General features: G+C 40.2%; 1 protein-coding gene across 3 annotated transcripts in view; it reads left to right on the top strand.

The window, feature by feature from the left end:
• The first annotated feature begins 6361 nt into the window (after nt 1-6361).
• Nucleotides 6362-23322, top strand: part of IL16 (interleukin 16) — a 33090-nt gene continuing 16129 nt past the window's right edge. For 2 of the 3 annotated variants that reach the window (XR_004308515.1, XM_015872987.2), the window contains exons 1-6: nt 6362-6411; nt 10778-11189; nt 19024-19160; nt 19662-19770; nt 21643-21739; nt 22192-22334. Coding sequence is in view for 2 of the 3 variants with exons in the window: in XM_015872987.2 (XP_015728473.1) it covers nt 6362-6411; nt 10778-11189; nt 19024-19160; nt 19662-19770; nt 21643-21739; nt 22192-22334 (948 nt within the window). In the remaining variant the exon portion in view is untranslated. The remainder of the gene's footprint in view (nt 6412-10777; nt 11190-19023; nt 19161-19661; nt 19771-21642; nt 21740-22191; nt 22335-23322) is intronic. The other variant, XM_032446825.1, reaches the window with a different exon arrangement.

The following is a 23322-nucleotide window of genomic DNA, read 5'->3' as shown; positions in this document are numbered from 1 at the left end:
ATTTAAAAGGAAAATGCTGGGGAAGTGATGAAGGCCTTTAACGTGCCAAACATTAATTTTCAAGCTCTTACAGACAAACGTCAAAATAAGAGTCTATCTGTGTAGAGAGTGAGTTCTCAAGACTGGTGAGATAATGTCTTCACAGCCAGATTTGTTGCCTATCCTAAAATAGATGCTGTACCTGAAGCAGAAATTATTGCCATTGATACAGGAATTACAGGTTAAAGTCATCTTTGTCGGATTCATGAGACCAACTCATTGTAACAGCATCTCCTGAGCACTAAATCTGTGATCCTGTAGGAAAAAAAATATAGAAATAAGTAAAACCAATGTCAGGAATCCTCAGGAAATCTCTTGGTTGCTGTTACTGAACATCAGGCACCACTCTAAAGGTGTAGGCTTATCTAAAAACATGGGAGAAAAGCTGTCTCCCCAAAACATGAGATTCCTCAGTGCTTAGGATGCTAAATCTGGCTCTTGCATCATCTATCACACCTACAGGCAGGGTGTCATCAGAACATATGAAGCACCAGAGTCATTCTTCTTTGTGTCTTACAAGGGAGCTATTTTTTGCGACAGATTATACAGTTTCAACCACAAGAAACCCGTGAGATAATTTAGTCTCATCTTGCTGTCGACAATAATGCTTGTGCTCACTATGACTCACATCACTGTTAGAAGCTACAGAACAGCAGTGAAGAGCAAGACAGCTGCCACTGGAGCTTTATGCTGGTATCCTCAATGCCACAAATAAAAACCATCAGCTCAGCCTCATTCTAATTGTCACAGCCTTAGCGATAAAGTAAAGCAGCAGAAATGTGAAGGGTCTTGAAGACTGTGCAAAAAATTGGTGGCGTTAAGTAGCTTTACCACTACCAGGCATCAGGAATGACAAATATTCAGAAGTGGCTTCTGCTAAAGCCTTGCAACAGAAGTGACAGTCTATAAATGCAGTAAAGTCATCTTATTTAGGTACAGATATCTGAGAGGAAGAGATTACATAATTCCTCATCAACCACTGAAAAAGCTAAATTGAAACAAAAAATCCCCACCAAGATCCATCAAAGCCAGCAACCAAGACAGGACCACACATACTACCTATGGTATACTAAGGGATGGCAAAGTACAATCCTTCAGCGAGACTGAGATCAGGCTTTGAAAGTGGTAAAGAAGCAAATTCTGCCAGTAGTCCTCAGAGAGATGAAATATATCCACCTTTTCTGTACTTCCTTTCATTCATATCTGGTTGCTCAAGGCATAAAACAAAATGCAGTAGCAACAAATATGACACAACCCAACAAAGACTCGCAATAAAATGGAAGACCAGACAGATCTTAATATACCTTCTAACACTGAATTTATGAAACATCCAGTGAAATTCTTCATATAATTTTTAGTATGTACACTAAGTTCAGTTTTCTTCCACCCTTTACTTTTTTGCTCGATGAATCATAGTTTTGGCAATTGATAATTCCCCTTTCATTCAACCTAAAGGGCCCCTTATTTCAGCTTACAGTTCAGGGACTATAAATCAGAAGGAATGCAAAATCAGATGAAAAAGGAACATTATGTGATTGGAAATGTGGAATGAGGAAGTAAAGTCACAACCTTTGAAAATATTTGCTTTAAATTAGAATGACAACATACAGACAAGCTCACAATGTTTTTACTGCTCTTGTGAACACTGTACTGGTCAATGGCTTTGCAAAAAAAATTGACATGCCTGGTCTTCAGTACCTGATATTTAGCAGTTTCACAGTTCAGACACAAATATTCTGTACTATTTCTCTAAGATCAACATAATCACTTACGCATAGTCTACAGACCCAATACAAGAATATTAAAATAAATAAGCACAACTCAAAACACTTTGTTCATAGGGTACCATTCTTGCTAGGCCTTGTCTACAGTCCATGTTCTTCACACTGACACTGCTGCTCAGTCAGATATGCTCTTAACATGGTATTTCTTTAGATCACGTGGGATACTTTCCTGTAAACAAAGCACTGTATGTACAGAATAACATATTCTGCATAGAGAATGAACGAGAGAGCGTGTCATGCAGTGCACATGTAACTGCGAATACAAGGTCTAGGAACCTTGATTAACTCACAGGGAGGCATTTCACTGGAAAACAGAAGCTGGATACCATCATGAAAGAGTCAGGTAACAAAGCTTGAAAAAGGAAATGGACTTTAAAAAGAAAAAAGGATCTGAAAAAAAAGGAGGAGATCCAAATGTATGAAAGCAGCGTGATGCTGAGGGAAAGGAGGGGCAGCAGAGGGAAAGACAGAAATATGTGGAAGATAAAGGATGACATCAGTGAAGAGATCAATGAGAAAAGGATTCTACAAAGGCTTGATGAGCAGGGCATTTTTCCTAGAATAATCCTAGAGGCAGCAAATCTGAAGCAAGTATAAGGAAGTATATTTTTATGTAACACATGAAACTCATTGCCTCTGGATAATCAAAACTTAATGGGAGACAGAAGTGGATAAATTACAGTTACTTAACACAAGATTCATTTCATCACCAGAAGAAAATTCTTTGTGCTTCCTGGCAAAAGCAGGTACTTAGTGATGAAAGGAATTAGAGATTTACCTAATTTGACATACTGCACTACTTATCCTAGTGTAGCTGCCGCTAAAACAATGCTATCCAATCATAATGTAAAAAGCTCCAGCAACTCTGGAATACATACAAAACCTCAGGGTGTCTTCTTATCAACAAGGTACTCAGAAGAAACTCTTCCTGAAAGTTGATTACTTTTTTTCCAAGCTAATTCTATTGAAGCAACTGCCATTAGTCTTTGCTGGAAAGAGATATCGGATGAACTGTACTTATAGGATGATTAAATATATTAGTTTCTACATTGCTATGTTAGAGCAATATAAGGACAGGACAAAAGCTAGAACACCTCAAAGTATCAGCTTCTTCTCCTATCATCACAAGTATGGGGTTGGGTAGAAATCAGGTTTCAGGCTACGTACCATCATTAGTTAGATTTACTTTGCCCAGAGCAAAAGTTCTGCTTAGATTTTTTAAGTTCCTTTTTGGAAAAGGTTATCACCAGTAGCAACAGGCAAAATATTTAGCACTGAATAGTCTGCAAATTTGTCCTCTAGAATCCAAATCTCTGGATTTGAAAAATAATTTGAGGGGAAGAGGGATCAGCTCCCGTATCTGCTCTGGTTCCAGACACATCTGAATTCTAGGAAGAAGAGGAGAATTCACAAGAAACACATTCAGTGGCTTCTCTATTTCCTCCTCCCACTTCCATCAGAGACTGACACCAGATGTCAGACAAGTGTCTCCTAACCCAGGGCAGAAGCATCACTCTACCTGGGAATGGTACCATTGGACATTTATTCTGCAGTAAAAGTTGTTGCTCCTTCTGCATGTTCTCTTCCTTTGGCTGAAGATACTATTTTCATTTATTCATCTCTTGGGATGAAATCTCTGTCCTGCTGAAATCAAAGGCAAAATAGCAAACTTCAAAGGACTCATTTCTGCTAGCTTCTTGTTCCACATATTAAGTACGTTTTAGATTTCAAATATTTCCTTTTATTTATTTGAACTCCTCACTTTATTGCATTTTTCCTTTCTTGTCCCTTACATGAGAAGACAGTAAAGAAACCCAGCTGACTCTCCTTATAACAACTATTATTTCATAAACCTTTAACAATTCGGCCCCTTTCAGTAGAAAGAGTCCACATCATTTCAACCCTTTCATAAAAACCTCGAGCATCTGATCAGTGTTTATTACCCCTTTCCTGGTATGATTCCTTTTAGCTATGTAATGAAGATTGACCACAGGATCCAGTATTAAAGCATACCATTAGCACAACACAGCAGGCGCAGGAGGGGCTCTGTCTCTTTTTCCTTACGGCTTCTAAAAACGCGCTTTTCAGTTCACTGCTGGGTGCTGAACAATTACTGTACAGAGAAGATGGAAAAAAACTGCAAAAGGTTACAGTGAAACATCATGAAAATACAGCCCCTCCTTGTGATATTTCTGCTTTTGCTGCTGGCTCTGGCAGAAGTCCAGATGCAGAATGAACAAAACTCCCGGTGGCTTAAGGACTACAGAACTCAGCCCATAGTCAGGAAATGCAATAGTATATGACAATGGGAAGAAAAATAAATAAGTAAATAAAAGCTTCCCAATCCTTTTGAGCTTCCAGCTTCATCAGCCTGGACTAAAACAGGGACTGCTAAGAATTTGCGTGAATGAGTGCTCTGTTGCTAAACAAAAACGTGTGTGTTACAGTGCAAAGCACTTCAATGGTAAACAGTAGGTAGCTCTGCTTCCTGATTGATATTTCGATTTTGTGGTACTGACAGTATAAAAGTTCATTTTACACACAAGGCCAATATTCTCTCTATTTAAGTCTAGCGAGGAACTGTTTGCTAAAGCACAAAATCATATCTGTCATATCCCTATTTTTCTGTCTTTCCAGGAAAGTTACTTGATATCCATTGTTTGCTACTCGGCATCAAAATCATTGCTCTTCTATAGGATTAGTATTCAAAAAACAGCACTAACATTACATATTTACAGTCACCCAGATCAAAAACTCATACCCTGAAGACCTATTTTTTGGAAAAATAATGTCAAATTCTTTTCATTTTGTAAGCGCTTTAAGTATAAATCAGCCATAGTTGTATTACCAGGGACAGAGAGTTTCAGGGCGACAGAAGGTGATGCAGAAAGAAGAGATTTCAGCTTCACTTGTTGCCCTGATACATCATTCTCACAGAACGGATGCTTGTCTTCACTGCCCACATTGTATCTAGAACTCACAGGAGACCCCTAAAGACGACACAAAGCAAGCAAAATTTTATAACCCATTTTAAACTCTCTCCTTTGTGACTTTAGTGATGACCTATAAAACCAGAATCTTCAGGCTACGTACATAACACAAAGAGTAGCAGGTGTCTAAACACTTCCACTGGCCATTTCCATAAGCAAGCTGGGCCACATGTAAAATTCAGGTTTTTCTGCACATTTTCCTGGAAAGTACAGAATCATTAAGGGTGGAAAAGACCACTAAGATCACCCAGTCCAACCACCAGCACACCCCACCATGCCCACTGACCACATCTCTCAGTGCCACATCCCCACGGTTCTTAAGCACCTCCAGGGATGGTGACCCCACCATTCCCTGTGCAGCTGTGCCACTGCAGCACTGCTCTTTAGGAGAAGAATTTTTTCCTAATATCCAACCTCACAGGCAGCTTGTGAGGCTGCTTTCAATGGAAGGCAGGAACAAGTCACAACAGGGAGTCTGTAAATTTTCAGAAAATTCCCTGAGATTTCTAATGCTAATTGACTGAAACAGGGACACCTCATGGCAATGCTCTCATAAACTATCAGTTCTACTCAACTCCCCGGAAGGAGACTGTAGCAAAGTGGGGCTCAGCCTCTTCTCCCTGGTAACAATGGTAAGATAGCAGACAATGGCCTTAAGTCACTCCAGCAGAGGCTCAGGTTGGATATTAGGATTCTATGATTGAGAGAAAGTACACTTCAGTTGTTACTGTGTGAGAAGAGCTGGTAATTAACAGCTTAACAGGTGGGGAAGAGCCGACTGATCATAGCCAAGGATGTGGCAGAAAGGTAGCATTGACAGCATGTACAATTCAGTCATTTGTTGGGGGGGGGGAGCTGTCACAATAACAGAATGGACTGCAAGCTGCAGTAAATTAAAGGTGTAATTGAGGCAATTGGCAACCTGCAGCACAGCTCTCATTTCCCAGATGCTCCGTGGAAAGAGCAACAGTTTTTCTGAGTCCTTGATAAAATTGGATCACAAAATTGCAGTTTAGCACATCAAGGGGGAGAATACCTAAGAACTGGTAGCTTAAAGAGACCGTGCCACTTCACAGTGAGAAATACAAAGGATTGGCATTCAGAAGTAGCTCCTGGAACAGAAACTGCTTATGAAATTCTTACTGGTATCATGTTTAAAATATCTGCTAAAAATTACAAGAAACATGCTTGCCTTCTCAGCATCCAGCAGGAAATCCTGCACTTGATTAGCACAGATTCCCCCCCACTCCCCAGTAGGTTCAGCATGCTGGGACCCCATCAATCCTAGGACCAGAAAGCGATGGGTAAAAACAAATTACACAAACTCCTTAAATAGTCTTGTCATCTACGAGTAGCTGGGAGCCCACTGGAAAGTTTCCCCCAATACTGCATCCCGTTGCTTTTGTTTATCTATCCTTGCTGACATTTTCTTCAATTAGGAAACAATAGCTCCGTTCCAATGTACTGAGCAGAATTACTGAAACCAAACCACGTGACACCATCAGAGTGTGTTTTCAATTATTCACTCTGTCTTTTTTTGCCAGGCCTATGAAGAGGAACAGCCTTCTGCAGGAGTCAGGTTTGTCTGCCTCGCTGTTGTAAGTTCCTCCTTTTGCATTTTTATTTAAGAATTAGAGGGTTGTTTTTTTTTTTTAACTGTAAATTCAACTCTCAAGAGTTTCTAACTTTTATTAGAGTGCTTCCAAATCTCTTGCACTTCCTACTGCCTGGAAATCCTTGGCTTCTGCAACAATTCGGTTCTAATAGTACTGCTCAGTAATGAATCTGATGGAGATCACAAGATCTAGATTAAAATGGGATGCAAGATATCATGCTGTTCGCACTTGGTAACGTAAAACTTGTCTTCCTAGTAAAGAAAAGTTCTAACTTTCCTACTGTATGGTTAACAGCAGTGCATTCCCATTCAGTCTGGGAGCTACATCAAATTATTTACATCTTGTAAATGCTTGGTATAATATCCAACCAAAAATTTGAACCAAATGGGCACCGCTCAAATCATTTACTTTGTTTGCAGAACACAGACTGAGTTAAGGCTTTTTAGACTTAAAGCTGGAAAAATAAAGCTTGGGTGAAAAGAAAAAAAAAGTAAAAGAGAAAGAACATTTGGTTTGCATTACAAACCACAGACAACTTCCATCAGGCATGCTGAAGGTATAAGAATGGAAAGAGAAAATGACAAGCAGCGAGTGCACAGGAGGAAGAGATGAATGGTCTGGAGAACCGGCTTTGAAGTAATTGTCTGTGCCCATGATACCTTGAGATAAATTTGGTGGAATATGGCAATGAATCATAAAGCTTCTCTAGGACTTGTGATATTGTTTTCTGTGTAAAATAATATTTTGGGATATTTTTATTGAAAAATGTACAGACTCTGTTTTTGGTGCCTCCTGTTTTACTGTCACTTATGAACCAGCAGCCCTGGAAAGGATACTGTTTTAGTTAGAACTTAGGCTGTGAGCTACAGCAAAAGCAAGTATTTAACTGGAAATCTCCAGGTCTACTGGGTTTATTTTCACTGCAGTTGCTGGCTTTCCTTGAGATACCTGGTAAGTCACTCAGGGTTAAGTATGGTATTTGAGCTAACAGCATTCTGATGGGGGTGAAGGAGAGGGTAGGGGAAATGACTGATGCCACATGCAGGAGGGTGGGAAAGAAGAGTGCACTTAGAACAATGTTTCCTTCCCTGTTTCAACAGGTGCTTCTACGTGCCCTGCATCCCAGGTGCTTAGAAGCAGTCAGAATCAGCTTCTTAAGCACTTCATGGCAGTGCTTGATACTGATGCTCTTAAGCTCAGCAGCCTTAGGCAGAGTGAGGAAGGGCTCCCGCATCTCTCCCCATCCTTCATTCTAGCATACTAGTCTCCAGAGAGCAGTATTTTGACCATTAAGCTATTAAGCCCCCTGCTTACCCATTGCTTAATGGCTCTTTAAAAATTCTCTCTCTTCAGGGAAGCAAGAGTGCAGTTAATGTTTGTACAACACAGAAATCCTTGAATGAAAAATGCTATTTCTTCTAATTTTTCCCCAAAGGCAGGATTGTTTAGGTCTGAATGCACAATTCAGGCTCATTTCTGACACTGTTATTGCTCGCATCTAATAGTGATTGCCAGAACCACAGGAGGATCAAGAGTCTCTTCTGCAGACTTTCAAGTGCTGCATGTTCCATGGCCAGTTAGCTCTGTTGCTTTCTACCTAGATGCTGAGGAGAAGTACTTGCAAAAGTTACCCCAGTATGACAGCAAGGCGTGAAGCTCCCCTCATCCTAACCATCCTATTGTGTACATATACATACATACACATATATATATATATATACACACACATATATATATATATATATATAAAGTCTACACTAGTTTAATGGGCCAGATTTCATTTTCCTCTTCCTCTAAGATGCCTTCAGACATGCAGGAAACACAACATGAACTTTATAAGATAAACAGGTTTTGTAACTCACATGTTGAAATGAGATACATATAAGTTACGGTATACTGAAGTTTTGAGCTAGCCAAAATGCTAAAAACACAATCAATAAAAATCAGCAAACCTTGAAGGTCTTCATGTATTAGAAGCAATAAATGTCAGGCAGCTTGTAAGTAACGTAATCAATGAAAAACGTACAAAAATTGCAAGCTTGTGATATTGAATTATGTCAACGATTTCTTACTTCAGTTCACAAAATTACTGTTCTATTGTAATTCATTGCACTTTTCATCTCTGCATTTCAAACTAAGTTTCATCATAGAGACTCTAAAAACAAACTTCTCTCAATAGAGCAGAAGGGGAGATTAATCCTAGAGAAATAATAACGCAAGCCAACCAAAAAGACCATGTGTTAAAGCTGAGCTCCATGTTAACCTCTTACCCATCCCCTTCGCTCTCTGCATACTCACAGAGCTCACGCTGAATAGGACATCTGAGCATACATCCCACAAAGGGAGCATTGGGCAGTCCCCCATCCACACTTGTGTCCGCAATTGGCCAGGGATGCAAATTATGTTATTCATAAAAAGAGAAGGTAATCTCTAAAAGCCAGTAGAAGATTCCATGTACTGAATAAAACACACTTTGCCAGAGTGGGTAAGGCTGGGAGCCCAGTGACTTCAGTTGCAATGTTCTTATCCAGTAGGATCAAACTCTTCCAGATCAGCAGCGCGGTTCCTAAAGACACATAGGAGGAAGGCAGAAAACAGAATGGTTTTCTTCAACTTGATGTGCTCTCTAGAAACTTAAAGTTTGCCACGGGACAATGTCTTGCTTGCTCAGAAGTTTCTGAAGTGTTAGCATGAGTTTTTAAAGCCTTAGGGATTTTGTTTGGGAAGAGACACCAGGGAATAGAGCAATATTAGGACTTTTGTGACAGAAGTAAATTACACTTCAAAGTTATGGGAGCATCATCTATCAAATACACCAGAAAGGACTGTAGGCCTTGGTGGAAAAAGGGGCCTCTCCCCTCCTGAAAAACCTACATGCAATTTTTAACTTTTATAAATCCAAACAAACTGTGATTCACACTGAACTGTATATTTCTCCAGCAATGCCATATAGCTCCTTGCGATGGGTACTCAACTGCATATTGTTTATCATTTATGTATATATTTTTCTTTGTAGTTATTTCTATGAGAAGATAGAAAGTGAAAAATATAATCCTTATGATTTATTACATAGGTCTGGCTTGGTTAGAATTTGCAGGCCTATGTTTCTTGTCATGGCTGTATGGAGCCTTTAGAAAGACTGCCTTCTGTTTCTGCACCACCACTGACGTTCTGGGTACAAAATGCAGATGCCCCTTCTTAATTCTGCACAGAACCAAAACCAAGCAGCCAATCACTTTGTAAAGCATTGTGCAAACTCTTCTCATTTAGAATGCCATTTTAAATTACAACCATTTTTAGTTTTCAGTATAATATTCTTTCATTTACACAAATCCTTTCATTTCAACACATATCAATCATTTACTGTGAATAGGAAAGCTCTTGCGACAAACAGGGATCAAAATCACGCAAGTAAGTCAAAGTGACTGGTTTAGATTTGCTTGTGTTGAAATTTTCTTCTAATGCTGACATATACCTAACAAAATATTTCTGCAAAAGTTCTGAGAGAAAAAGGAAGCCCTTTTAACAAAGCTCCCTTTTGTTATCTTAACATGCTCATTACTCTTTTCATTCTACAAAAGCTCCAACCTCTGCCACATTTTGATCGTGGAGCATTTCTACCACTTTCTCCTAATTTGCTCTGCAGCATCACACACTGAAACAAACCATTCCTGTAATGGAACCACTTCTGATTGATGTATTGGAGCCATATTCCTTTATAGAGTTCAATCCCTAATCAGATATTCACATCTAAAGTGCTTCACTGGATCTCTGTATTACTGGTAAATGTGAGTCTTAAGTGAGTTCTGGTCTGCAAAGTTAGGAGCTTTGCAGCTCCTGACATTCCTTACCTTCTCATGGCTAAGATCTACTTCTGCTAAGCCGCTTACAAATCAGATGTGCCAGGCAGAGAACTTAACGTTGACAATTTGATTAATCTTCTTTGAATTATAGTGGTTTCATGAATTAAACTTCAAAAGGAGCTTCCTCTTTTCAGATAATGTTAGCTGGATAGAATAATGCTTTTAAAGTATCTTCCTTTTCAATCTGGGATTTCAACATGCAAATTCAGCAGAAGCCAAGAGGAAGCAGCACAATGGAAGCATCAAAAACATTTATTAAAAGCGCTCCATTGTGCTTGGGGAGCATGTGAAGAGAATGAAAAGGTGAAGGCGAATTTAGTAGAGCACTGCACAGAAACAGAATTAGCAAGTCATGAGCTGTCACGTGGCTGTTAGCAGACTGAAAGGCTCTGTTGATTCGATTTATTCATTAGGGCTTTTCAGTAGTGTAGGTTATTAAGTGGGGGATATATTACAACTTACTTTTTGTATTTCCTTTCCTGGAGGATATTTTGCGACAGAGAAGCAGAGAAAGTTATTGAAGGTATCATGCCACATAAATGGGAGAATGATAGGAAAAAGAGCAGCACCACCAGCTCTCTGAAGATGGATCGAAAGAGCAATGCTGGCAACAGGAAGTCAAGAAAGTTTCGCTCCATTTCAAGATCACTTATACTGTGCAATGCCAGAAACAGTGATGATGGGTCAAGTCCTGATGAGAAATGTCCCGATCCCTTTGAGATCTCTACCAGCTGGGGTCAAGAGGAATTTGACTGCTGCCCTAGAGCACAACTGCCAAGTACATCAGAGACAGAAGACAGCTCACCTGATCCTCCATGTGTCATCAGCAGCACAGCCCAGTCCAAGGCAGCCGCAAATTCTAACTGCAACAACATGAGAAGAAAGTTACTTATCAAGGTAGGCACTGTGGTGTATTATATTGTAAGATTTTTCATTGCAGTAGTTACTGGATGGGTTAATTCATATTTCTCAGGAACACAGGAATCCACCTGGCATTGTTAGAGTTTATGAGCTTGCAATGTATCTCTATGTATAAACTGCATGAAAAAGGACTGGCTTCCTGACCACCCTGTAGCACCCTGCTGATGAGCGTTGCACAGAAATCAGTGGCTGCTAGGCCATTCACTGATGCAGACTAGCACAGCTGGTGCTTTCTACTTGCAATATGTATCATGCTTGACATACAGAGCTGTCACTATAGAAAAATGTATGTGTAAAGTATGATACAATGAGACCTCACAAGCTACGCAAGTATAAATCATATTAATACTATGAAAGACACAGGAGATTGTGCAGGCAGATGTTCCTTCTCTCTGATTCAGGAAGGAGGGAGTGATGGCACTAAACCAGAGATGTCCGTTTCTCTAGAGATGTAAATATTAGATTTTTCCTTAATCCAGAAGCAACTATTTTAACCCCAGATCTCTGGCCATTTCTCAGTCTAGGCAATATATTTTAGAAGCCTTCAGAAATGCTTCCTTCTCTTTGACACATTCTAATTGCTCACTTTCTCTCTCCCTGTTGGTGTGTCACTGCAACAGTGACATAACTTTTAATAGTCTGTATCTTTCTTCATGGCAACTAATACCATTCTAATACCCCCTATCATTTGCTTTTTACATGTGCAAACAGTGGCTTATATTTCTTATGTAGTAGTGCTTACGTTTCTTTCCCCTACGCTATTTTTCTTACATATTCTATTTTATTTTACTTACCTTCAGTAAAAAGTGATAAAACCAGACCTCTACATCTAAAGACAGATCGAACTGAAAATCTGAATCTCCCCTTATTTTTTGAGTTTCTTACTAATGATCACAGTATATAGTCCCACGCTGCAAAGTCTGCAGCAGGACAGAAATTGGGTGATGATGTATTTCAGCCCCTAGGCAAAACCACAGAACAAAGACAAAAAGCAAGCCAAGTTTCTATTGCATTCTGACAGAAAACCTAAGGAGGTGGAAATGACTGAAATACAAAAATACACCTGCAAAACCATAGCACCTCCTCTCATTTGGAAACAGCCTGTATACACTTTGCTGACGTCCATCTGGGAGTAACGAAGGAGCTGACCTCTGTCACTCTCCCCTTTTCTCTTTTTAGCACAGCTGAAATGTTTTCTTGGGTGCATGTCAGTTATCACAGCCTGCTTTCTTTCATACCTCCAAAACAAGTCAGGCTCCAATAACATCGTGATCCATACCCTTGTGAAACTATTCAGTATCTTACTGCAGACTGTAAGTTATTTGGTAATCTACCAGGCAAACAGCTTGAACAGGGATCTGGGGAACAGAGTAATTCTCATATCTAATGCAGTTGTATACATAAGTATCACTGGTAAGGGAATCAGCCCCTCTTAGGTTGGTGCACCTTTGCCAGTGCAGTCAGGGTCTCACTGACGCTACAGGTAACAGACACACTAAATTCCCTTTTCAGAGCTCTCATAACCATACAAACTTCTTCAGATGCCACTTGTTAATGCTCCTGCCTTTCAGAGTCACAGATCAGTGGTTGTGAGAAGTCTCATCTCAGCATGCTAAGTGGAATGAGCATCAGTAACAGCTACACCGACCTTATCTGTACCACTCATACTGAGGCTTTGCCCTATATTACGAAAGCAGTGATTTCTATTTTCCATATGGCACAAGCCTGCCATCATCTTTCTATACCATGTGTCTTATCTTAAACGTGAAGATTCTCTGTTTAAGAAAGAAGTCAGCAAGAGTTTTTCAAGTCTTAAAGTACAACACTCTCTTCATCTCCACGTGACACTTCAGAAATTCACAATGTGTGATTCAGAGCTGAAGGATCCTTGCCTTTGTTCAAGAAAATTGATTCCATTCTTTCTGTGGTGTTGTTGAGGTTATCCCACTGCTCTTTTGCTTTCCATTCCCAACAGTCTTAAGTATGTCTCTGAAAGTGCTGGTAACTCTCATGCAACTGAACAACTTCATTTTTTTTCTGTCATACATAGAAGGAGAGAGGAATGCTTAAAAGTGCAGCGTGATTTAATGCTCCCTTCTTCAGAACTAGGGGAGAACTAAGAACATCAGCCTTCCAAAAATTAGTTTCACTTTTCTGCTCAAAAATTAATGTGTCTCATAGAATAATAGAATGGCTTGGATTGGAAGAGACCTTAAAAATCATTTAGTTCCACCCACTCTGCTTTGGCCAGGGCTGCCACCCACTAGATCTCTGTGAACCGTACCCACTCAATTGCATGAGACTCACTGTTACACAAGCCATAAGCAAAACATTTGGGGACTTCTGCATATGGGTTAGAGGCACATATTTTTCTTCTTCTGCCCCCCTACAGCTCTTTCTACCACACCAGAAAGCTATTATTTCATGGACTTTCCAACCATTTCTTTCTTTCAGTCTGGTTATTTGTACTAAAAGCAAAACTAGTAAATAACACATCACCACGCACAGCCAGACAAAGAAACACTGGATCAAAATCTCACAGTATGTAATATATGCAATATAAGACGTTACCTGGGAAATAATTTCTCAGTCTGATCCATTAATCTCTCACATTAAAGACTCCAGTGTATGTCTTCTACTTTCATTATATATTCTAAATAGCCAGGATTTTTTTCCTCCTCTAAATGGACTGCTAGCAGTAATGAGAATGGTTTTTTAATTCATTTGGTTTCCGTGTTCCAAGATTCACTCATATTGACTATAGCTCATTGAGCCTCCAGCACATGATGTTACTTGGGCATCATCCATCCAACAGCTCATGGACCACTTAGCTTCTAAGATGAGGCTCACTTACTCTAGCACTGACATAGCTGGGAAACCAGCTTCTCAATTTATAAATAAAAAGATCTCCTTTGTAGCTTGCTTCTCACAAAATTAGTAGTTTTCTGGTTGCCTGAAAAGAAACAACAAAAAAAAAAAAGGCAAACAGTATCTGATATCCAATGCATTTAACAAAGCAAACTGCTGAAGACAGCCTTGCCTTCTGGTGTCATTACAAAATCCGAGGCTTTGTAGTTTGTCAGATGGACAAGAAAAGAGAATATTGACTCATTCTTTGGAAAGCAGCTGTCTCACGGGGTTTGAGAGATGCTTCCAGAAGCATTCCTTCTCAGTCAAGGGCTCTCCTCCCTGCACCAAGGACAGCCTGGGAAGCACCGATAGTTACCAGTGAGTCTGGCAGAAGTGGGTGAAAAACCATCTAGAATAAACTTCAAAAGGGAAGAACTGGTTCTTTATATGAACACTCAGATCAAACTGATCTGCACTGCTCCACTCAGTTCCAGAACCTTCTCTGTCCTTGCTTCCTTTGGTTCCTGACTCTCTGCTTCAAGGGGAAAAAAATGCAAAAGGTCATTTTCTCCCTTGTTTGTCACAAGAATTATTTTTATTAACTTGCCTTTGTGCAGAAGCCAATTAGCTGGCTCCTTGGTACCAGGACAAGTGTTATGGCAACAGACTGTAATGTCTTGAACATGAGCCTATGTCAAGGATGGAAAAACAAAGCAAGTAGAGGAGACTGCATTTATTTGGACGTTTCTGTTTCCTCCTCCCTTTTTCTGTTTGCTCTGTCCATCTTCCCAGTCTCCTTGCTTTTGTGACATCAGGGCCATGATATCCCCAGAGCAAGTTGGGAAAGAGGCAGTAATGCTAAGGCAGTGCATGCAGCAAAATGTTGGCCAGGGCACTGGCTGCCCAAAAAAACAAATCAGAGCCCAGATGACGGGTGGAAAGGTCTATCTGAAATATCTCATATGCTGCTGTGTATCTAGGGCAGAATCTGAATCCCATGCCCTGATTCTTGCATTATCCTAAGGCTTCCTGGCTTTTACCATTTTATTAATTGCAAAGGGAATATACTGCTGGGAAAATGAATTACATCTACTATAAATATTTTGGAAGGACCAAGGCTTTGGCTGAGGGATGTCAGAATCAGTGGAGTCATGTCAGTTTATGCCAAAGAGACTCTCTGTTAGAAATGATGCAGTAAAATAGGTTTCTTGAAGAAAACCCCAAAAGGCTGTGTACTCTTCATCTTCCACTTGGAAATCCCAGCCATTTCACAGCTGGGAAGGCAGAAAAGCCAAATATTTAAATTCACTATTGTACTGTTGTTAGATTTTTTTATTTTTATTTTTTTGCTTTTTATGTGTTTTTGGTCTTTTTTTAAACCAGCAGTCAATCAGCTCATTGTCATATGCTTAGTTAACAGAGTCAAAGACCTTACGTGAACCAGCCTTGTATAACACTTCACTTCAGACAATCTAACTACTGTGTCTTACGTTGAGAGTACACAAAAGTGTTTTAGTTTTTCACAGATGCCATGGTTACCCTTACTTCAAAACAACATCTGGAATGAGACATTTAGAGACAGGAATCAGGGTTAGAAACGTCTAATGAGAACATGAAGGGAAAAAAAAATCTCTTAAATGGCAGATAGAAAAACATCCTCTGAAATTTTTCATTGAGCACGACAAAAGAAGGGGAGCAGGAGGAGAGAATTTGCCTGGACTTGCAAATTACTTTTCCAGAGCAAAGCACATGAAATATTAATTTACTCTCACCTGCAACATAAATGCATTTAAGAAGACTCTTGAACTCCCCCTTTGATTTCAATGTTTCAGCCAAACAGATTCAGCTTAAAGACTAATTTTGTTTATAATGCACTCCTGCAGACCATCTTCATTTTGGTTTCATGGTAATGGGCAATGCAAACACAAGTTTCCCCTGAGTCCTGAAGCACTGGGTTGCAAAGCCCTTTAGAAGCAGATAGATTTTATTCACTGGCAGCAAATATGCACTTAAAAATATGCACTAATACCGAGTAGGCAAAGTTGACCTAGAATCCACCTGCCTATTCCCTCCCTCCCCAACCTCCCAATCTCACTTTAGCAAATTTTCAGCATTTGCTACAGAGCTATAAATCACTACGCAAAAACAGCAGGGCACATTAAAAGGGAGGAGAATGAAAACAAATACTGCCTTTACTCTTGGAACCATCAGCAATATTTCTATGCATATAATAATAAGTGAGACAGGAAATAAAAGACATTAAAGAGCAAAACCCAAAGCAAATTGACTGCTGGCATGTGAAGTGGTCAAATGTTTACTTTTCTAGAGAACAGCTTTTATTAATTTTTTGTCATGTTGCAATAACTTGGATGTGAATACAAGGATCTATATCCAGGGCCCAAAAGAAGTGCAAATGCTGACAACACAGATACCGCCACGTGTCCTGCCTGTCCAATAAACTTGTTTTTTAAGTAATTCACATAAATGCATTTAAAAAACTGTTGACACACACAGAGCCTATTTGAAATGCTGCCCAACTTGGTAAGATGACCGCAGAGTTAAAGAAAAATTGTTCCCAAAACTTCTCTACAATGCACAATTAATTTTGCTTCTTTCCTTCTAAGAGCATGCAACTGATTGCTCTTGGAAAGAAAATATTCTATTAAGTTCTCATTGGTGTTATTTCACATGCATGTCCTAATACAAGCCAGAATTTCCAGCCTTGCATTTATCCCATTGAACAAAACACCTTCCCCAAAGGGCTGACAGGGCGCTGCAATAAGCAAACTCAGAGCCAAACACACTGCACCTCTGTGATGTCCTGGGAAACTGACAATAGCCAAATGCTTTTCTGACAAATAATTATAAAGAATATTATAAATACTATGTGTGCAGCAGCTGTGCACTAAGAACAAGTTCTTGGAAGGGAATGAGCATGAGAGATGTTGGAGGCGGCCTGAAGAGGCCCATCATTAAGTAAAAATTAAGACTGAAATGGACAAGGAGAGCAGCTACACGAAGCTGTGTGTGTGTGCCTGATCAGCAGCAGTGACAAAACATCTGTATATTTCAAGGGAGTAGAACACAGTCATAAGGGCTCCTACCTTTAATATCTATCTTACATCTCTTCTGTTTTAGAATTAGCACACTGCTCTTTTGAGAACCCTGTTGATTTAATGGATGCTTCACGTATGTAGAATCTGGTCTGTAATTTCTCACCAATGTATAAAATGAGTATTTTTTTCTACTCACGATCTGACATTTCAAGACATCAGAATTTATTTTGTTACCGTACTGCAGACGTTAAAGCAGTGCCATGAGATGGAAAAGAACCTAACAATCCTGGTTTCAAGCATATATTTCCCCAAAATATTTTACCTTGGGAGAAAAGTAAATGCAGAAATTATAAAACCAATACTATAGTTCAAACAAACTGGTTTAAAACGGAATCCTGTCCATACTCATACACTTACCTATTACTCACTGGAAGCACTCTTCAAACATAAAAGATGCTCCTCATTAAGTGCAGGCAATCTGGAATACAAGCAAACACACAGAGTTAACAAGTCAGTCAAAACAAGCATGGCCCTTATCTGTTACCTACTAAATTCAGTCTGTAATGAGTCCAGGGCACAAACTCAAATACCCCATTCATTCACAGTCTTGGATTTACTCTGTCTGGTTTCAGAATGGGAACCAAGCTCTGACATCTGGGATGATAATGATCTTTATTGAAATTGCTGTAAATTCGAAGTTTGCCTTTGCTGACATGCAGGTATAATGTTATCCCTATTGATTTGTGGAGAAAGAGCACAATAACCCTCAGGGCTGGATGAACTCTGCTTAGGGGAGGAAGCAGCTCCAGAGATGCTAAAGAAGGTGGTTATATAGCTTTCCTTGTGCTGTCAAAGAACTACAAATCACTGGAAATAGTCCATGACACTTGGAGAAGTGGACCCTGGAGTAATACAGACAGCTAACCGCTGCTGTACCTTGTGAACAAAACAGTGCTGCTGACAATGGCCTGCCTTGATGTATGGAGTGCACATCCCTGTCTGAAATCTGTCTCAGACATAGAGCCCTGCTGGGAACAAATCTGTATCCAAAACAAGCTGAGAACCCTGTTCAGTTTGTGTTGTCTGGGGAGGCTGGTGCAGGCAAGGAAAGTGGATTTAGCTCAGAGAGAATGAATACTTTAATTAGGAAGTGCACTGAGAAGATGGATGAAAAATACTGTTCTAACATTCCAACTTTCTTCATCTTTTCAGACTGTTTAAGTGTTAAAGTGTCTGTGCTGGAGGATTGTATTTCCTAGACAAAAGCGCTGTCCTTTGTATGCTCACTCAATCCATTCTTTGCTTTATTTACTCACATGACTTAAGACTATTTCTGTATGCCCATATGCTAATGATTCATAACTGTGTTACAAATGTGCTTACAATTAGCCCTCCAGATGCAGCACACAGACTACAGTAACCTCAATCAGACTGCAGAGGACAAAACCTTCCAGCGTTGCAGTCATCTTTGCTCCCCTGCCCACTACTTAACAAGTCAGCAGCCAGGGTGGAGCTCCTCATGTTTTGCATGCACTTATTTTTCATTCAGAGCTACCATGTATTTTGGAGTATTTCCTTTTCTGCTGTATGTTTACTTTTTCTCCCTGTCTTTTTCTTATAATTGTCAGCAGGAGCAAAAGTTAACCAGCTGCTATTACAAATGTATTATCAGTTCTCTTCCCCTATATGCAGCATTCTTCTTCTTCCTTTTTTTAGCCAGAAGCTAAGGAAAACAATTTCTTTAAACACTGACTTACTGCATACCATTAAAAGCCAATTCTTCTAGAGTTCTTGGTTCTAATATCACTTTCAGCATTTCTTCACAAGATGCACTATCAATGTATGCAACTTTTAGCATCCATTGTACTTTTTCTTTAATGCAATCTTTCATCTTTCTGAATCAGGACAACTGCATCTGCAGATTGTGTGCAACCAGAGGAAACAGCAGCTCAGGAATCAAGCTTTCCAGGAGTCCAAACTGCGCCTCTCTCTGGAAAGGGTTCTCAGGCTGCCAGGTACCTGCTGGAGGCACAACAAACAGGTACAGCACACACAAGCTTGTAAGTGAACTATTTGTCTGCACAGATTTTGCACAACCAGCATTCAGTGATGAGTTTGGGCTATTCTATACTGTCATAATAGCCTGGGCAGAAGCCTGTACTCCTTGAGCGTCTACATATAACAAGCTGGCCAGTATGGGAGCTTCCAGACAGGGAAACAAAGAAACTGGGAGGGAACGTCTCACACCTGACCTCTGTCCCCATAAACAGCACATGTATCAGTAGTTTGATCCCTTCGGTGCTGAAGACTTAAGGCAAAACAAGAGCCTCAATACCAAAGGCACAGTCTAGGAATGGAGTACTACATTCCTTGAGATGGAGCATATAATACATCAAAACATGCCAGAAAGAGCTCTCTTCAAGACAAAGGGAAGATTGCAGTTCACTCCTGAAGTGAGGCACATAGCACAATAGTGCCATATTTTTCTTTGTCTGTAAAATGATACGTATTCATTTTCCTCTACTCTTTCTTTCTTTTTAAGGGATGGACGTCTGAGTCCAAGGAATGAAATGTTAACACTAAATGGGCAATCACTTAAAGATCTGTCCAGCAAGGAGGCTGAATCTCTCATTCAATCAACAACACAGCTGGTGAGCATGGTGATGGCTAGCAAAGTAAGCATGGAAGTTGTGTTTCCCCCCTCAGTTGTGGGGTGATTTGACAACATTTACTTGAGAGAAAGGGAATTCTTGCATCAGACACTTGAAGGACGTGGTTTTGCTCTTTATGACTAAACCCCAAACCTCTTGTGGTCAGACTGTTAGCTTCAGCACAGCTTTTTTTTTTTTCCCCAGATAAACAGAAGCCAAGGCCCTGGGAAATTCTAGCAAAGTCTGTACAATACTTGCTTTTAGAAATGCATGGCTAGCTAGTGCTCGTTTTCCCTTTGGAAGCTGAGAAAAAGAAGAGGTGGATTAAGAATTGGTGAATCCAGAAGCCAGAAAGCAGCTCCTGCTGGTTTTTTGGTTTTTTTTGGTTGGGTTTTTTTTCTTCTTCTTTTTAATTCTAGGATTTGTAACTAGAAAGTTCTTGTGATAAAAGTTAAGGGAGCCTACAATAGAAAGAGGGAAACAGGAGGCATCTGCAGGTCAGCATCCCTGGGTTATCACTAAATATTTCTGGGAGAAACCCTTTAGATCTGTTTCTTTGGATTAGACCCTTTGCACCACCCAAAACCAGAAGGCATTAAGAGTTTTTCACTTGCAAATACAATGGGGTTGGTTCCCCATGACACATTTGTCACTTGGAAGACAATAGAGTTTAGCCAGAGGCTTATTGCAGGCTTAAGGTCGTGATGTTCAAGGAAAAAAAATAGTTACCATCTGATTGTAGGTTTTTCTTCTTTTTGTTTAATTATTATTATCTACAGTAAGGTCACATAGAAAACTGTGGCATGATCCTAGACTGAGGAAGTACTTCTGTCTGGACCTGCTATCGGGCCTGGATAGAGAGCACTCCCTTCCATGAACTGTCTCACCCAGATGTCTGCAGGGTTCTGCCAAGTTTCTTGCTTTTTTCCCCTCATCCTTAAGCAGCTGAGTGGCCAGAGATATCCCCAAACTACTGTAGCACATTACCACCCAAGGCTCAGGCAGGTGACCTGTGCAGTTAAAGACAGATTTGCATCAGAATACTTAAGGGTTAAGAGTAAAGGCTTTTCAAGCAAGCTAGCTTATAAAAGAAACCCTGCAAAATCAGTTCCACAACGCCTCTTTGAGGACATTCTCTGCATTTTTTAATCTCAAGAGCTCGTAGGAGAAAGGGAACTGAAAGCCCCAGCATGATTTAGCTACGTGATAAATGCCTCCACCTGCTGTCAAAGAGGAAAATTGCCATTTGTCAATTCTTAGATGTTACCATTTATTTATTATCATTTATCATATGTTTATCATTTAGTTTTTGAAAAATGCTCAACCCTTGTCCTCAGTGATGCTAAATACACATATTTGGGCATTATTCAAAGATGTGTGGGAGTCAGACGCCAAATCACTGCTGTAAAGCTGAGCTCAAACATTTTTGTTTTGAAAATAATTAATTCTCTTCTAAGAAAAAAAGTGCTTGAAAGCCTCAGTCATCCTCAAAAATTGGAGTAGGATGGCTACACTTTATCCATGCATCAAAGCGTTACTCTGAATCGACTGGTGATGTCCATTAATTTTATGCCCATTCTCTTTAAAGACCAGAACCTATTTCTACCTTATTGCTTTGGCAAGTTTAATAATATTTCTTTGACAAAGCACTGAGCTATCTACTACATTATCATCTTATACATTTTAAGTAATTAATTTTGCTCAATGTTTTTGCTTCAAGCTACAAGCCAAATCAGGAGAAAATTTGCTTTTAAATTGAGATCACTTTCAAGAATTTATTGCATAGTAATTGTCTTACTAGAAAAAAGTCAACAGATGGAGGTATTTCTCCTTAATACATTCTCTGGTCTCTTGTTTTTTTTCACCATGAAGGAAATGCCAACCAGTAAGGAAAGGCCTTTGGAAATACAAAATGGTTGTTTTCTGCAAAGTAAAGCCTTGTGTCAGCGGACACGCAGTAACTCAACCAGTAAGTTGCCAAGAAATCACTTTTTTCTCTTGCAGTATTATGGGAGTGCACAGCACATTACTCTGTTTGCAGTGTTGGAAGATAGCACAGCTGGTGTCCAGACACTCTGAGATCCCCAGCTAAGAAACTGCTGCCACATAGAGGCATTGATATTCATATTCTCCAACCCTACAATCAGGGGTTTTGCATGTAAACTTACTATATGTTTATCAAAGTATACTCTAAATAAACCAATACTCTTCTTGTTGGGAATGTTTGTTTTTAATATAATTAATGCTAATTGCTATTCCCACGGTTAGAATTAAAAAGATGGCACCCTTCAGAGAGATTTACAGCTAGGAAAACAAAACAAAACAAAACCTTTTCTAAGGGAAATTTACCTGATCAGATGAATGTGCAGAGATTTCCAAAGCTAAGAGTAGTAACTTGGCCACTCTCCCCATGTCCCACAGGTGTAAACCCATACTGGATAGGGGACATGGACTGCACAGCACCCCGGAAAGCTGTGCCCTTCAGAGAGCGGCAGCCTCATGCCCTCCATTCCAATCGGAAATCACTTTCCCAACAGCTGGACTGCTCTGGAGGGAGAACCCCAGTAAGTGCTATGGGAAATCACCTGAAAAACAGAAAAAAATACACTGAGAATCTCTGATTGATGGTGGCAGCCAGCTTTCCCATCCAGACATCTTCCTCTCAGGCCCAATCAGGGAAAACAGCACCAGAGGCACCACCAGTCTCTGGCACATCTGTTACCTCTCCCCCATGAAGAGTAGGAAAGGCACTATGTCAATGAAATCCCTTTTCTTCAGTACCTTCTCCTTTCCCTTGCCCTGGCAGGCTTTACAGAGTGTGCAAATTCCCCCCACGTGGTTTGTACCACCTTGATAGCCACCCAGAGCTCGCTGCTGAAGTGGTCCCTACCCCAGCACCTCCCCACTGCTGGCCATGGAGGTGTGCTGTGCACATGGTCTGAACTTCAGGCCCTGCTGCCATGAGTCTCCTGGCTTCCCTCCATTGGCCCAGTTATGACCACATGCAGGTATGGAGTCACCTCATAGCTGGTAGTCACTGTATGCCCCTTTGCTATCTAAGCAATCCACCACAACCCAGAGGAGCAGTGACAAATAGGGGGCATGAGGGTATTTGAGGTCCCATGTGGTGGGTGCTGCCCATGGCTCTTTGGTGGCATCCCAGTTCTGGGTGCTGCAACCCACAACAAAAACAAACAGACAGCACAGAAAGCACAGTTCACACAGCCAGAAACACAGGAAATTTGAAAAGTTCCACTTACAGGAGGCCTGTAACAGGGGAATAAGCAATGACAGAGATGTGGCACAGGTATACGCACCAAAGAGTACATTCTTGGTCTTGCACAGGCATCTTCCTCCTCCTTGGATTTCTTCATGTTCTCAACATGATGTTGAATGAATAAGTTTGTTTGCATGTTAACATCATGACTCACATTATAGCATTTGTGGAAGTTGTATTTTCGACTGATGTTCCATGCACTTTCATCCCTGTTAGTTTTACTCTGCTGCTAAAAAAAAGCATTCAAGTTGCTGGGATTTGTAATGAGTTCTATT

This window comes from Coturnix japonica, chromosome 10 (assembly GCF_001577835.2).
Source record: "Coturnix japonica isolate 7356 chromosome 10, Coturnix japonica 2.1, whole genome shotgun sequence".
In the NCBI taxonomy this organism is placed as follows: domain Eukaryota; kingdom Metazoa; phylum Chordata; class Aves; order Galliformes; family Phasianidae; genus Coturnix; species Coturnix japonica.
The sequence above is the reverse complement of the archived record's forward strand: the minus strand, read 5'-3'. Positions and strand labels throughout refer to the sequence as shown.